We start from the raw sequence: 16,528 nt of genomic DNA, 5'->3' as shown, positions 1-16,528 counted from the left end.
AATCTGAGTAGCACTTCTCCCTCTACAATTTCCAAATCCCTCAGTACCTCCCTTCGTAGTCGCGTTTACCTCTGGGAGGTTGTCTATTTGCTCACTTGTAAACACCTCAGAAAAATGTAAGTTTAGGGCATCCGCCATTTCATTGTCTGTATCTTTTAATTCCCCTTTATTTCTGATGGGTTTCTCCTAGGGTCTTCTTTTGCTTTATCTGCTATATTCCACTCCAACTTTTTTTTAGCCTCCCCGATATCCTTCTTATTGGTTGCCCTCATGTTCTCATAAGCTCTACGATTCACTTTGCAGTCAGACTTATATGCCTTACAAAGCAGTTTTTTTCCTTTGCAACTTCTTTTTTAAAATCTTTATTAATCCACCATGGAGTTTTCTTAAAATGTACTATTAATTCCAAATTTAGGTATGTATCTGTCCTGCATTACATGTAAAACATTTTTAAACCTGTTCCACTGTTCCTCGACTGTCTCCACACTTAAAAGCTTATCCCAGTTAGACATTGTCGCATCTGGTCAAAATTAGCCCTACCAAAGTTCAACTTAATTTTAATCTTTGTTTCATAACAATCTCAGCTTTCCCCTATTAAACTTCTGTTACTTCCTATACTTAAAGGTTGTTACATTTCTATGGCAATCTTGCATAGGCTTCACCATAGTACATCAATACATTCATTATGTTCAATGTGTTCTGTACAATTTGAAATTGTTTATCCTCTATGCCTTACCTACTGCAAGACGCACCTTAAACTGAACTAGTCTTTAGTCATAATGAAAATAATTAATATTCCCTAGCTTGTAAGACTTTATAATAGAACCTCCCATTGACTATGTGCTAATACATAGGTGAACATTTTAGCTTAACTAAGAAAATAATTCTATCAACTTAAAATAACAAACAACTCTTGCATGCAGTGAAAGGAAATTTACACCATTTCAGGAGGCTCTTTCACCTCATCACAAAGGCTACAGTGCACTAGAGAGTGTAAATGAGTAGAGGAGTATTCTTTTAAAAAGATTCAGCACTCATTTCATATATTTGATATCTCAAACAATACATTTAGTACACATTTTACTCCAGCAATCAATACAGCTTACTATTTATTCAAACTCATCCATTATGTAAAAAAAACTAGAACTGACAACAGCAGACCATCCAGCCCAACAAGCTTATCCTTCCTATTCACTTAGGTTACTTAAAATATCATCAAATCAAGATTATAAAATAAAGTAAAATCCCAACTGCTAAATAATCTTGATAAGGAGTACTGAATATATGTTAAAACAGGGTATTCCTGAAATTCTTACACTACTGCTGGAAATTTACTGTAATCTCCTACTTGTTACCAAGTACCAATAGTTCAAGATTTTTGATTTATAAAAAACAAACAAAAAAAAACAGGAAAATCTCTAATGCTTAATCTAATTTTTTTAATATGTAGGAACTTGTGCCAAAGCTAAAACTGTATTTACAATTTCTCAAGTTTCAGTACTGGAAAAAAAAATCACCTTAAGTATGCTGACAAACCAGTTAAGTCAGAAAACTTCATTACAGTATTTTAGAATTCAATTTTCCTTGTTAACATGTTTGTTGTTTTCACACACACGCACACACACAGAGCACAGGCCTTCCCGAAAAATCAATCTGCTGAATTCAAAAGATCCATACTAAGCTTACTTACCAGGACTTTCAACTCGCTTGTAGTGGTAGGGGTTGATGCAGACCTCCTTCTGCTTTGATCCAAATGGATATTCACAGCACTCAAGAGGTTTCAGTTCATGGTGGCTCTGCAAGTCTGGCCAACGCCAAACACGGCAGTAGATGACGTGGGGCAGACCTTTTCGATGAGACACCTGTAACCTGCCATCTAATGAACGGGGAATAGTGACACAACTGCTGGGTTGGCCTGGACAGCTGAGAGCTTTTTCTAGCTCTTCCATTGCTCCTTTTTTCTTCTTTAGTTTCTTTACTAGGGCATCAACTGCTTTTTCAGCCCATTTCTCCTCCTCATCTCCTTGTTTCCAACCCAAAAGACGTTTTACCGCTGGACTGGTGAAGGAGAACAAGCTGGTTACGTTCATTGTCTTATATATTGGTTTGAGATTAAAGATTTATTTCCTGCTGAAGTATCCAACTTTTGCAGATGGAGAGAAGGGAAAATATGTAAGAGCAGGAAAGAAAATTGTTCTTCCTTCAGAAGGTCTGAGTCAGATATGTGTGTACCAAGCAGATATATTCCTTTATTTTGTCCATCAAGCAACTGAAAAGAAAAACAGAAAAAGAAAACTTTAGAAAGATCCAGATGGGACACAAATTGCTTTTAAAGGTGATAAAGTGTAGCGGCTAAATGTGTCAAAGCTCATAGGTATCAATAAAACACCTATCGCACAGACAATGACTCCACCCGGAGGAAATGTCTAGGAAATGACACGATTTTTATTTTACACTCTGAAGATGCCTACCAAAGGGTAAAGAGGTACTCTAGTAAATACAGCTAGATGATACTTGTAAAATGAATAGTAGTAAACTACCTGAACCCATTTTAAAATGATCTACTTGGCAATACCTTTCACACTAAAACTTCAACCGGATTTGTTCTCCACTCTTAATTATGTGTAAGAAATGAACTGCACTGGATGGAAGATGTTACTAAATGTTTTCCCAGCATAAACAGTAATCACCCATTCATCAATTTTCTAAGCATAGCAGGTGTCAAGGCTTCTCCTGGCAGCACAGAAGAAAAGGCAGAAACAACTATTGGTGAGACATTAAAGTAAAGATTTCACTGTATATACGACAAAAATTTGGAAGCCAGTCTACTGTTCTGTACTGACTCACTTATGTTTTTTGTATGTATGTATGTATGTATGGCTAGATGGATTGTTCAAAACTTAAAAGGCAATGACAAAATCATAAAACATTCACATACACGCCTCAATTTAAACAAACTACTATACACTCTTGTATAAGCTTCTAATAAGGATGTAAATAAGGAACAAAATAGTACATTTAGAAAACAGAAAAATGTAACTAAATTTGAATTCTATAAAAAAAACAACAGATTTAATTTAGCACAGATTATACTTCCACACCAAAGATGTATATTTAACTGTTGAGTTAAACTTTACCTTGTACTTGCGATTTTAATTTTTTTCAATATTTACACAATCTTACTTTGCAGCTTAATGAAACAATCAAATTAAACTGACATACAGCATTAAGAAAGGTGATAAGACAACACCAAAAAAAAAAAAAAACACGTTAACAGAGAGAAGTGCCAGACTAACCAAAAGAGGTGTAAAAGCTGCAAGTTTGAGAATATATTTGCAGCAGCTCATGGGTATAAGATGCAATGATTAATTCACTGACAAAAGTGTGTGTGCACTGAAAAATTAACCCTTGTTGAGAAGAGTAAAATAAGATTTCAAATATGCATGTAATAAATCAGTAATTAAGGGCTTGAAGTATATAAAAACTGAATAAAAATATGAATCTTAAACATGAAAAGGGGAGAGTGTGCTGATAAATCAATCCTCTAATTACAGTAAAGCAAAATTTCAAACACACATATAATAAATCATCAATATGATTTAAGGAAGTATACACAACTAAACATGAATCCAAAACCTGAACACTTGACTAGATGCAACCAAATTATGCACACCAACAGCATTTGTTAGTTTAAACACTACCGTTTAAGACTTCAGCATCTACGTATTCAAACACAATAAAGGACAGAAGTCTTCTGGCAATTTTAGCCACAGTAAAACTTACTACAGTTAACAGTGAGGGTCTGTGTCTCTTAAAACTTCAGCATATGCTTTTTTCAGTCTGGTTAAAATGGGATTGTGTCACCCACTTGGAGCATAGAACAGCAATAACAGAGACAGATCTTCTTAAAGTACACCAGCCAGTATCATAATCAGAGGAACTGGTGAGTCTAAGTTACACCATTAAACTTACCAATCTGCACAAACTACAACACACGAAGCTTTGCTAAGGAATATTTAGCAAGTGTGCTCTGTAAAATAATAAAACCAAACTGCCACAGAATTTGAATTGTTTTTCTGCAAGGCTGTAGAAACACTGAGATTTGATGGAAATAAGTGCTGCTTGGGTCAACAAATACTGCAATACTAAACAAATGAGCAAACATCCATATTAGAAATGGTACACGTTTCCTTTTAATAATGCACATAAGGTACTGCTGAACAGTATGTAGACTGCTGACTAAACAATGTCCATCTTTAATTAAAGTGTTTATTATAATAAATGAAGGTAGTGTGGCCAACATAAAAGCAAAACAAAGCACTCTAGAAATAGATTGAAAATAAAATGGTCTGAAATTACAGCCAGTGGGCAGGGTGATTGCTTATGATAAAGAATTATGTTTTAACATCTGAGTGCCACTGTACTGACAAAACAAATAAAAAAAAAAAAAAAAGTACAAGATTTTTGAGCTTTAAAAAACAAAAGCCAATCCTACAAATGTATATGCTGTGGCCTGAGTGTACCACCACTCTATGAGAAAACATCTTGAAATTATAAAAACAATGATCTTACCCTTCAAAACACCACCAATTTGCAATGCTTACTTTATAGTGAGACACAGCCTGAAAACGATGTTTAACAGAAATTAAAGGATGAATAAACAAATTCTAAAAGGAAGAGTCAAAACTGAAATGTTCAAGCATGCTTAAAGTGCTTCATCAGGATGTACAAGAAAGTGTCAGCCAACATACCATTGACTGAAAGAAAAGAAAAAATCTGTATACAATCACAAGACATACATACATACACAAAAGCAGTTAATCTTTTTTAGCTTCCAATAAGTTAAAAGAGCCAAATAAAAAGGGAAGACATTTTGGCTTTTATGCCTCTAGCCCCAATTACCAAGGAGGTACAAAAACACATTTAAATAGCCTAAAAGCAAGCATAAACAATACCAACGTTTAAGGACATATAATTTGTGAAATGAACCAAATATAATTCATTCTCCCATTTTCATGGAAAAATATATGGATGTATAGTTTTGAAAAAATGCAAATAAACCTTTAGCAATGTGACAATAAATAAAAACAAGGATATATGAACATAAATGATTTGCTTCATGAAAAATATTTTGGTTGCTATGTTTTCATGTATTTAATTAATTATTTCTTCATTTACTTTGGTGACACTACACACAAAACATTCCTTGAAATGAAAGCTGTAATTTTCATTCATCAAAGTTGAGTGTGGGCTCGAGCGAGTACTGTATTTTCACTGGTGAAACATCAGTACTGTGGACATAAAACGTCTCCCATCAAATGACTCACTCACTAAGCGCCAAGACATCTACACCAAGTGATGACAAACCAAGGCAAGGAAACTCATCTATGACACAATGGCCTTATTCCTGTGCTGCTTTCAGGTACTGTAAATGCTACCACTGCCTAAAATCCTGTCAGAGAGACAGAGGAGGTCCTTCTGTCCATCCACATGTTAAGTGTCTAAAAATACAAGATGCCCTATTGTTAACTCTGTCACATTAGTTCTAGTCATCTATTATCAAATTATCACCGAATATTTAAATATTTATAAATAATTTTTCAATATATAAAGTATGCATTGTTATTGTTCCTTTATATTTTTCACAAAGGCCAGTCAATTGTGTGACTGACTTGACATTTCACTACATATTGTACTGCAACTATAATTTTATGTGACAAAATTTGATTTGACACATTCGCAAGGCACTTCAGAAGCAGATCCCTGATGATGAATTCAGAGCTTCTTGAATGAAAGTGACCACTTAACGTCACTCAGTATTGTTGCAGTCTTCTCCACCACAGATGAGCAGTCACAACTTTGAGTGTGGGCTTCTTCACTAGTGATTAATTGATCAAGAAACAGAACCCACCCTCACAGCTTTAACTGGCAAAAAGGACAGTTTTTATTTTAAAGCATGTGTCCCACTGTGCTTTGCATCACTGAAATAAAAGAAATAATGAAATACCAAAAAGAAATGAGCAAAAAAAAAAAAAACACATACCTCAGGGCACATTTAATTATTTATGCACACACATCATTTGATTTTTTTCCACAAATTTCACACACCTCTGTTAATTTTATTTTGACCATAATATTACACAACAATACATTGTGGAAGACATTATGACTATCATACTTGTGCTCCACATTCAGTTAGTTGCCGTCTCATGCAGCACTTCAGAAAAGGAGTTTGACTGTTAAGGAATACTCCACTTTAATTCCACCCCAATGTTACTTACCCCATGGCATTTGTAGTGATAGGCAAAAAAAATCCAATCCTATGTTTTCCTGAAGTGCAGAGCTAACAAAGTCTATGCTTGAATTGAAGCAGTAGTTGACCAACAGTAGACAATGCCAAACATCATCAAAATGTTCTTTGGGTTGGGGGGTGTCTCACATTGCCCTCGTCACATTATCCACAAGTCAATCAGTCATACACTCAAAACATCCAAAATGCATGAAATGAAAGAAGCCCATAACCCAGAAGCCATTTTAACATGGGGTGTTGCTTTTGCGCATTTAAATAATTTTTGGGAGGGGTATTCCTTTAAAGAAGTGGTAAAATACATTTAACACAGGAAAAAAAAATGGACAGAAATACAATTTTAGCACACCATGGGCAGCACATTTAAAAGACAACACTACCTACAATTGCACCATTGTGCCCTGGTTTAATCTTCCTAGAAATTTATTAGGATATGATCATATACACTTAAGAGTACACCAGATATTTCCAACCAGCAACAAATATTTTTTTCCATTATACTGAAAGGTATATCATAATAAAAAATTATATTTAAACAAACTACACTATCCAGGAAGTTTAAGTCAAAAGGAAAATGTATACAGTAACAAAACCACCATGATAAGACTGCTGCATCTAGTTAGTTAAAATAGATATACAGTGATCTCTCGCTATATCGCGCTTCAACTTTCGCGGCTTCACTCCATCGCGGATTTTAAATGTAAGCATATCTAAATATATATCACAGATTTTTCGCTGGTTCGCAGATTTCTGCAGACAATGGGTCTTTCAATTTATGGTACAGTACATGCTTCCTCAGTCTGTTTGCCCAGTTGATTTCATACAAGGGATGCTATTGGCAGATGGCTTAGAAGCTACCCAATCAGAGCATGTATTACGTATTAAATAAAACTCCTCAATGATATACAATATGCTATGCGCGGTGCTTGATTGTTTGCTTTTCTCTACCTCTCTCTCTCACTCTCTGTGACATTCTCTGCGCCTGACGGAGGGGGTGAGAGCAGAGGGGCCGTTTGCACAGAGGCTGTTTGCCTAGAGGATACGGACGCTCCTCTAAAAAATGCCGCTTTATCGCGGTGCTTCGGCATACTTAAAAGCCCAAAAGCACGTATTGATTTTTTGATTGTTTGCTTTTCTCTCGCTCGCTCTCTCTCTGACATTCTCTGCTCCTGACGCGCATTCTTTGAAGAGGAAGATATGTTTGCATTCTTTTAATTGTGAGAAAGAACTGTCATATCTGTCCTGTCATGGAGCACAGTTTAGACTTTTGACTAAAGGGTGTAATTTCATGTCTAGAAGGATCTAATAATGTTAACAGTGAGGGTGAGTTTATAAGGGCTTAAAATATATAAAAATAAACTATACAAACATATGGTTTTAACGTTGCGGATTTTTATTTATCGTTTTCTGAAACGCAACCCCTGTGATCGAGGAAGAATTATTGTACTTGCATTACTAATGCTAACCGAGCCATAGGGGAAGCACAATCTAGTGTGTTTTTTGGTGCCAGTCCCAAGCCCGGAGAAATTCTGGGCATCCGGTGTAAAATTCTGCCAGATCAATATGCGGACAACAATACTTGAATTACAAAGGCTACATTCACATTACAAGCCACGCTGCTCGATTCTGATTTTTTGCTTAGATCTAAGTAGCCCATCCTGATAGACAAGGATGGACAGGATTAGAAATGAGTACATTAGAGGGTCAACTCAGGTTGGGTAGTTGGGAGACAAAGTCAGAGAGGCGAGATCGCGTTGGTTTGGACATGTTCAGAGGAGAGATGCTGGGTAAAGTGGAAGGAGGACATTAAGCATAGAGCTACCAGGCAAGAGGAAGGCGTAAGAGAAGGTTTACGGCTGTGGTGAGAGAAGACATGAAGGTGACTGGTGTAACAGAGCAAGATGGATGGGACAGGAAAACATGGAAAAAGATGATCCACTGTGGCAACCCCTAACAGAAGCAGCTGAAAGAAGAAGAAATTGCCTATCCTGACGGTTCACATTAGTAATTTCAAGTGACCTGCTGTATCTGACATTTATTTTATTTATTTTTTTATAAAGCACTTTAAAAACAACATCAAAGCTGACCAAAGTGCTGTACAATAAAAAAAACACAAAATAAGGCCCAACATATCAGACACACAAAATCAAATGGTAAATGAAACAAACACAAACACATAAGAACTGAAGAGATTCTTAATAAAAATATAGAGATAGCCAACATATCATACTGGGTTAAAAGCCAGTGAGTAAAAATGTGTTTTTAAATAGGATTTAAAGATAGCTAGAGAAGGGGCCTGCCTAACGTGCAACAGCAGACTTTTGGGGCTGCAACTGAAAAAGTTCGATCACCTTGGAGTTTGCATCGTAGGGCTGTTCGATATAACGATATATATCGGATGACAATATGAAAACGTCTATCGCTGCACATTACGCTATCGTTTGTTTCGTGGTGTCGCAAAATAAACTGTTTACGGCAATATTTTTTTCATTGTTTTGATGGCCACCACGTGGATGCAGACACACTAGCATAGCTGATAAAGACGAGGCAACACCAGGTAGCTCCACACAGAAGGACCTTGTTCCTAAACAAGGGGCTACCTCTGTAGTATGGAGATGGTTTGGATTTGAAGAGTCTGACACGGACCAGAAAACGGTACTGTGCAAATTATGCTGCAAACCGATCGCTACCACAGACTCCAACACGACAAACCTCTTCTACACCTCCGCAAAAAGCACATGAGCGAGCATGCAGAGAGTTTACAACTGAGAGGCAGGCCACGTAGGATATTACAGTTGTAAAGGTACTATTTAAACGAGCATGTTAAAAGCTTGGAAGATTAATTGCTACCAAAACAATTTGCTTAAGGCATAATTTTCCCTGCAGCGTTTGCTGTCAGCGTTAATCTTGTTAAAATTACGTTTACGCCACAACTGCATTAACACGGCAAATCTCCGTTAACGAGTTACCGCGGATCGCCCCGTGCTTGGGGCTGGACGACATCAACACGTTAGCGCCGTCCAGTCCCACGCACGGGGCGATCAGCTGTAAGTCATTAACGGAGATTTGGCACACTACGATGTGCAAATTAACATTTTACTAGAATGTAGCCTAAAAAATATTATATTTAATATTATATATTTAATATATTTTTGTCGTAAGCCTTATTGCTGCTACAGTTTGAAGTACAATGTTTACGTTTGGTTTTGACAGTTAATGTTAGACTTGTATTTATTTTGTTTAAAGGGTTTATTGGCCTTATATAGTTTAGTTGTTAGTGCTTTGATCCTTTTATATTTAATATATGTTGTGAGAGTTATTGCTGCTACTGTTCACATTTTGTTTATGTCAGGCATTTTATATAGCAGTATTTTATATTGGGCCTTTAGTAATTTGTTTTTTAAAAGTGTTTTATATTTGATACATTAACATTTTATGTTTACATTCTAAGTCAAACATTTGCTCAAATGTTCTAAATATAAGAACAGAAATAATTACAAGTTGAGTACTTCTCATTTTTGATTTTTTTAATTTAAATGAAAAAAAAAAGGAGTGGTGATTATATAAACTATTCACTGAATACAAAGAAAATGTACTATATCGTGATATGAAATGAAATATCGGGATATAAGATTTTGGTCATATCGCACAGCCCTATTGCATCGTGTCTTGGGAACACGTAAAAGCATCTGGTCTGCTGACCTGAGAGAACGAGACGGTATGTAAGGGTGCAGCAGTTCTGACAAAGAGGGGCACAACCATTAAAAGATTTAAAAACAAATACAAGGATCTTAAAAAGGATTCAAAAACGAATTGGAAGCCAGTGAAGGGAAGCCAAAATTGGGATAACATGCTAATGCTTTCTTGTGCCAGTTAAAAAATCGAGCAGCAGCATTTTGCACCAACTGTAGGCGAGCAATGGAGGCTTGGCTAATTCCAAAAAGAAGCGCACTGCAGTAATCTAGACAAGATGTTATAAAAGCATGTATCACTGTTTCAAGGTTGCACTTAGACATCAATCAACATACAAATGTTACCTGAGAATTTGCAAGCCACATCAATGTGACAACTTTTGCAGGCACCCGATGAACACATACATATACACACGTCATATGTTTGTAAATTTAGAATGATTTTTCATCAAATTTGAGTTATCTTTATATATTAAGCAGATCTATAATAACAAAAAGTTGGTAAAAAGTGTGTTGGCAGGCATATAGGGACAGTGACATCAACATAGGTCCCCAAAATATTGCCTGTTTGAAATTTGCATGTTTCCCCATTTATGTACGAGGTTTCTTCCATGTACTGAATTAAGCACACATTGAGAATGATATGTAATTTTATGCAAATTCAGTAATTTTATTTTTGATTAATTTTTCCACTGGAAACTTAAGTTTCCTCAACTAATTCTATGTATTAAATATTTTGTGCTTTTCAGGAAATCAGGATTCTTTATGACAAACATTTCTTAGAAGGAGTAAGCACTAGTAGTAACTGACTTTACATAGATTAGACAAATTTGTAACTCATACAATACTGACTGCAACTTAGTTCTATCATCATTTTAAACTGTATACCAGAGAAAACAAAAGTCAGTTTGGTGCATAGGTCCTCCAAAACAGAGTGCATGCGCCCATTGGAATGTCTGTGTACAAGTCATCTGTGTCACCAAACAAAAAAACATTATATATGCGAGATGACTTGTATTAACACGGACAAAATTAATCTGATGGTAGCTAGTGTAACATATCCATCACATTTTGCTCTGCAGTATGGCAAACAGTTTGTCAGCTGTACATGATAAGGTAGAAAAGGGGAAAAAAATTCCACTAGCTTTTGCTATTTTCACAGCGTCTGCCGGCAATACTGCATCAAGAGTTGTGTGGGTACAATAAAGGAGTCAGCAATAGTCATCACAGATGTACCTCGCCTCCATTCTTGTTTTGCCATACTGCTAGTGCTGGCTGATGATGCAAAGAACACACACACAAATTCCGATCTAATCTTTCTCATTCATATTGCATGGTCACAAACCCGGCATACATGTGATCTGGGACCACAAACGAAAGTGGCTCAAATATGATTTAAAAAGATCAAACGTCTGTGTCCACACAACCCAGAAACACATCAGAATTGTGTCATATTAAGGGAAAAAAAATGGATTTAAGTCACTTTAGCCTGTTAAAGTGAATGTAGCCAAAGACTCATTCATGACAAATAGTACTATGGAGGGAAAAATATAAAGCAACAAATTTCTGTGCATGTGTACTGCTGAGTATTTTATTTTTTAAAGCTGCTCAAAGGTTAGTTTACACCAGATGACGACCACATCCCCTTCCCCCACCACCTTACTTTACTGCTTGCATGCCTAGAAAAGAGCAGCTGTGAAATGGATGGTGCGCAGTTGCATTGGGTGTTAACTGGGCTCAATAACTCTGCAAATGTGAACAAATGAATGTTGTCTCCTAGATTTAAGCAGCCAAATTAACATTGAAGAATTTGCAATATGACACCATCCAAGAGGAAACGGGTTTATAGATCAGCAAAGCTGCAGAGCAGCATTTCCCAACATTTTCTTCTGTGGTGTCACACTTTTTGTAAATAAAAACAGATATATATAGATAGATAGATATTTATATATATATATATATATATATATATATATATATATATATATACACATACACACACACAAACAGACACACATACATATATATATATATATATATATATACACATATATATAATATAAATAATGCCAAGTCCAGCGGCCATTGATCGTTATTAAATTGCTTGTATTCTGCATGTTTAATGACAAGGAGAAACTCCTTTTTTTTCTGGCCAGGGTGTGGTGTTATGGGTCCACAGCTCGTGGAGAAAAGGCCATTGATTTTAAATAAATAATCATCGCACCCGAGGCCGTGAGGGGGCGTTGTTAGTGAGCAGCGGGGCGTCGTCGATGTGGGCGTTTCTCACCGTGTGCACAGGTGAGGAACTGCCCATTCGTGATTGCTCCGTGGCTAATGCTGCAGCTGTGATGGCCCCTCACGTTTTAAAAAGAAGCGCGAGTCGGTTTTAGGGGTAGTGTAAGAAACGATCGGGAAGAAGAAAAGAAACGTTCGGGAAGAGGTGAAAAAAACGATCGGAGAGAAAAAGGAAAGGAAAGAGAGGACGGAGGTTACAGGGAGCGTGGAAGCAAGCGGTGCAGGAGAGACGGACACGCGGAGGCGTGTGGTGCGCGACGATCGGCGCTTCGTGGGCAGCTGCGAGGAAGCTGGGTGTTAGGCCGACACCCAGGTGTTTGTGTAGATGTCGTTCCTGCTGAGCGATCTGGTAGCGGGAGTGACAAGGTGAAAGCGACGGGCCGCAGAGAGGCCATGGAAAAGGCAGCGGAAGTCGGGAGGCTTGGAGTGGCAGTCCTTGGTGTGAGCGTCCTGGAGACCAAGGAGTCCAAGTCTCGAGGCTGGGATGAGAGCCAAACCGAAGCCAGGGATCGGGAGGTCTCCAGTCTTGCGTGTGTTTGAGGAGGGCAGCTGTAGAGAGCGTCTTGCCTGCTGCTTGGCCCATACGGGATAAGCAGGTGAGACGCTAACAGAAGAGCACCAGATTTGTTTGTTGGGTTTTAAGACTGCTTCCAGGAGAAGATTTTAACCTCCGATTTTTAAGGATTGTTTTTTCTATTTATTGGTTTTACTCCACGTTCTTTTTATGGATTATTTATTTAATGAATTTGAAACTACACTATTTATGGAACACTGTTTTTGTTGACTGTTTTAATAAAAGCACTTTTGTACTTTCAACCATCCCCTTGCTCAGATGCTCAATTTGCCTCCATTGACTGGCTCACTCGGTTTCATTATCGACGGTGTTGGGTTCAAGGGTTCCCAAACAGCCATGGGAGCGTGGAGCCAGAACCCACATCGTCACACAGGGGTCTTAAAATCTGAGCAGGAATTTCTCCCTAGCCATCTGCCTCAACAAAGGCATCTTTTATCATCACTCCATCTTGGAAGGACTTATGCTTAATGATCAAGTGACTCACCCGGAACGATGCTTCGGTGTGCGAGCCTTTGCTTTTGAATTCAGCCAAGTTAAAAATGACGGCTGTCTAATTAACTGTGATTTTAGTTCCCACTCCTTTCTCTTTCTCAGATCGCTTTTCGGAAGGAAGTCAGTTTTGTAGTTTTTATGAACAGTTCGAAAGTGCCTTTCCACATTTTCCTTCTTTGGAACAGCAATGATAGATTGACAGATCAGACAAATGCACTTCGATTGTGACATTGTGAGAGAAAAAAATCCTCTTCCAATTCTACATCCAGCCCATAAACAACAAATTATTTTTTAAATCCCTACTTTAGTCAATATAAATTGGAAGGCTAATTAGATCACTTAGATAGCCGGAGTTTTGCAGTAGCTCACGCGTTTGATCGTGCATGCGGGATGACCAGTGTGTTAGAAGAAGAGAGATCTCAGACTGGCCGCCCCCTGTATGTCAATCAAGTGGCAAATGCCATAGGGAGGATAGATGAAATACTAACATTTTTAAAAAAAAAATTTTTTTTGAATGCAACGCGATCTACCCGAACTCCCTTTCCGATTTACCAGTCAATCACAATCAACGCATTGGGCAACCCTGCTGTAGAAGAATGGCCTTAAAACTTTTGAAACCTAAATTTAAATTTTATGAGGACTAGAGGAATGGGAAAGAGGAGTTAATTGCCATGCGTGGTTTAAGTGTTAGAAGAAACTCAATTCAATATACTCTTTGCTGGAAGTGGGTGTATAAAAGATGCAGGGGTGTGAAGTGCAATCTGCAGTAGAGGAGGGCAATCTTTGCTGCAGAAAGTATGCGAGTAGTGCAGAATGCAGAGGTAGTAAGAGTAATGCAGACTCTGGTAACAATGTTGTTTTGGAGAAAAATAAATACAAGTTCTTATACTCAAACTACATGTTTACTCCAGAAGTTTGTAATAGCTAATGTGAGGGGGCAAGGAAAAAATTACATTAGCTATTCCCCATTTTAACTTCTAAAGGGATCTCTCTGGCACTAAACTATAAAGATTATGCAAGCATTGTGAAGAGTATAATGGTCAATGGGAGTAACACATGGCCAATGAAGACAATGTGAAACAAAGGAGGGAAATTATGAATGGGAGAAAGATCAAATGGATTTGTGGTCTGTTACATAGATTTAGATGCAAAGCAAAGCTGTGCTAAAAGAAAAACTTGTTGCAGAGGCAATAGGTGTGGTAAAGAGAAACAGACGTTCGGCATGTGGAAAGAAGGGCAGAGGATGACTGGAAGAACAGACTCACAAACACGAAAATCAAAGCCATTGTGGCTGGAATTGGTTTGATGATATGAAAACAATAGAAAATAATGTTGACAATGACAGTGATGACTCCTCAGAAAGTCGTGTGAATAGAGGATACTGTAATACAGTACATAATACAACAAAATATTCAGGGATCATTTACTGTTATGAAATAAAATGTCTATGTATAACAAATATAAGAATTCTGAGAAAGTCTTACAAACTTCTGCAGACATGTATTATAGCAAATATATGATCTTTAAAAAGCAACAGTGCAAAAATTTAGATTCAACACTGTTTATCAAGCAGATAAACTATAATATAAAATACTGTTTTGAAGATCAATCATTTAGAAAAAAAAAAACGCCAATTTTTGAAGGTTCCTAAATTTCTACTTACCGATACAGTACTTAGAGATTTATTTTATCTGTCTATGGCTCTATGTGAAGAAAAACTAATGTTTGTAGGAAAATTACCCTTAAATTTTCAATTGTTTTACAAGAACATGATGACATATGTTTTAACTTAACGGCTTGGATCCACCTACTAACTCTTTTCATAATTTCAAATATTTAGATCATGTCATCTCTTTACCTCCATTTCCTTAGACTGAAAAAGTTGAAACCTCCTTTGATAATCCCTCATAGTTCATACCATGCTTTCCTCGAAACAGCCATTTGCTCTTCTCTGAAGTTTTTCTAGCGCTGCTACAGTATGTTCTTTTTGTTGCCCAAAGACCAAAACTGAATGCAGGATGACAGGCGAGGCCTTACTAATGCATTACAAAGCTTTAAGCATGTGGAGGCCACATGAGGAGCACTATATACTCACTGGCTATTTTATTAGGTGCACCTTGCTAATCCCGGATTGGACCCTTTAAGCCTTCAAAACTGCATTAATTCTTTGTGGCATGGATTCAACAAGGTGCTGGAAACATTCCTCAGGGATTTTGGCCCAAATTGACATGATAGCATCACGCAGTCGCTGCAGATTCTTTGACTGTAGAGTGGAACCTCGGTTTGCGAGCATAATTCGTTGCGGAAATGTGCTCACAATCCAAAGTGCTCGTATATCAAAGCGAATTTCCCCATAAGAAATAATGGGAACTCGGATGATTTGTTCTACAACCCAAAACTTTTCATAAAAAAATGATTAATACAAAATATAAAGTAAAAATATATAAAACAAATTAACCTGCACTTTACCTTCGAAAAGAATCATGTCTGGTGTGAGTGAGATTCTAAACTCTTGTGGGATTCCACCCAATGGGACGACATGGGGAAGAGCATCCCAAAGCAACCCCAGGCTCCCATAGCTGCAGCAGTTCGCCGTAAAAGCGAATTCAAAAAGATCTCGGACATGCTATAAGCGCCTGCCGCTGATGGGTAATACAAGGAACATTATAAATGCGCAGGGCACAGGATTACTTGGCCACTAATCTGGGCATGACCCTGCCTGACTGCTGTGTCTGTGTATAGGAGAGTGGCAGATCCCGCTACAATAACCATGTCGTTCCTGTTTCAAGCTGATTAAAAGCTGGTATCGCTAAAGTACTGAGACTCAGCTTTGTGTTTTGGGGTGCAAGACAGAGACTCGCACGTTACAACACACACGTGGTCACAATGCTGTAGTAAACAGTATAAGCTCGTACAGATGTTGACTATATGATTGAGGCACGCTGACTGACGAACACCCACAATCCCGCAGCGAGCAAGAGTGAAGAACCATCAGCTCAGTTGTGATAACATGATGCTCGGCAGACAAAGTGTATAAGTACTACTCATACTGCAAGACCTCGCTCATTTATCAAGTCAAAATTTATTAAAAATTTTAGCTCATCTTGCAAAACACTCGCAAACCAAGTTACTCGCAATCCAAGGTTCCACTGTACATCCATGATGCAA

General features: G+C 37.5%; 1 protein-coding gene across 1 annotated transcript in view; it reads right to left on the bottom strand.

Annotated features, from left to right (window-relative positions):
* The window catches only part of smad1 (SMAD family member 1), a 132,863-nt gene that overhangs the window by 61,728 nt on the left and 54,607 nt on the right, over positions 1-16,528 (bottom strand). The window contains exon 3 of the mRNA XM_039750206.1: positions 1,691-2,269. Coding sequence (XP_039606140.1) covers positions 1,691-2,090 — 400 coding nt within the window. The 5' untranslated portion in view covers positions 2,091-2,269. The remainder of the gene's footprint in view (positions 1-1,690; positions 2,270-16,528) is intronic.

The sequence above is a fragment of the Polypterus senegalus genome, chromosome 4, assembly GCF_016835505.1.
Source record: "Polypterus senegalus isolate Bchr_013 chromosome 4, ASM1683550v1, whole genome shotgun sequence".
Lineage (NCBI taxonomy): Eukaryota > Metazoa > Chordata > Cladistia > Polypteriformes > Polypteridae > Polypterus > Polypterus senegalus.
The sequence above is the reverse complement of the archived record's forward strand: the minus strand, read 5'-3'. Positions and strand labels throughout refer to the sequence as shown.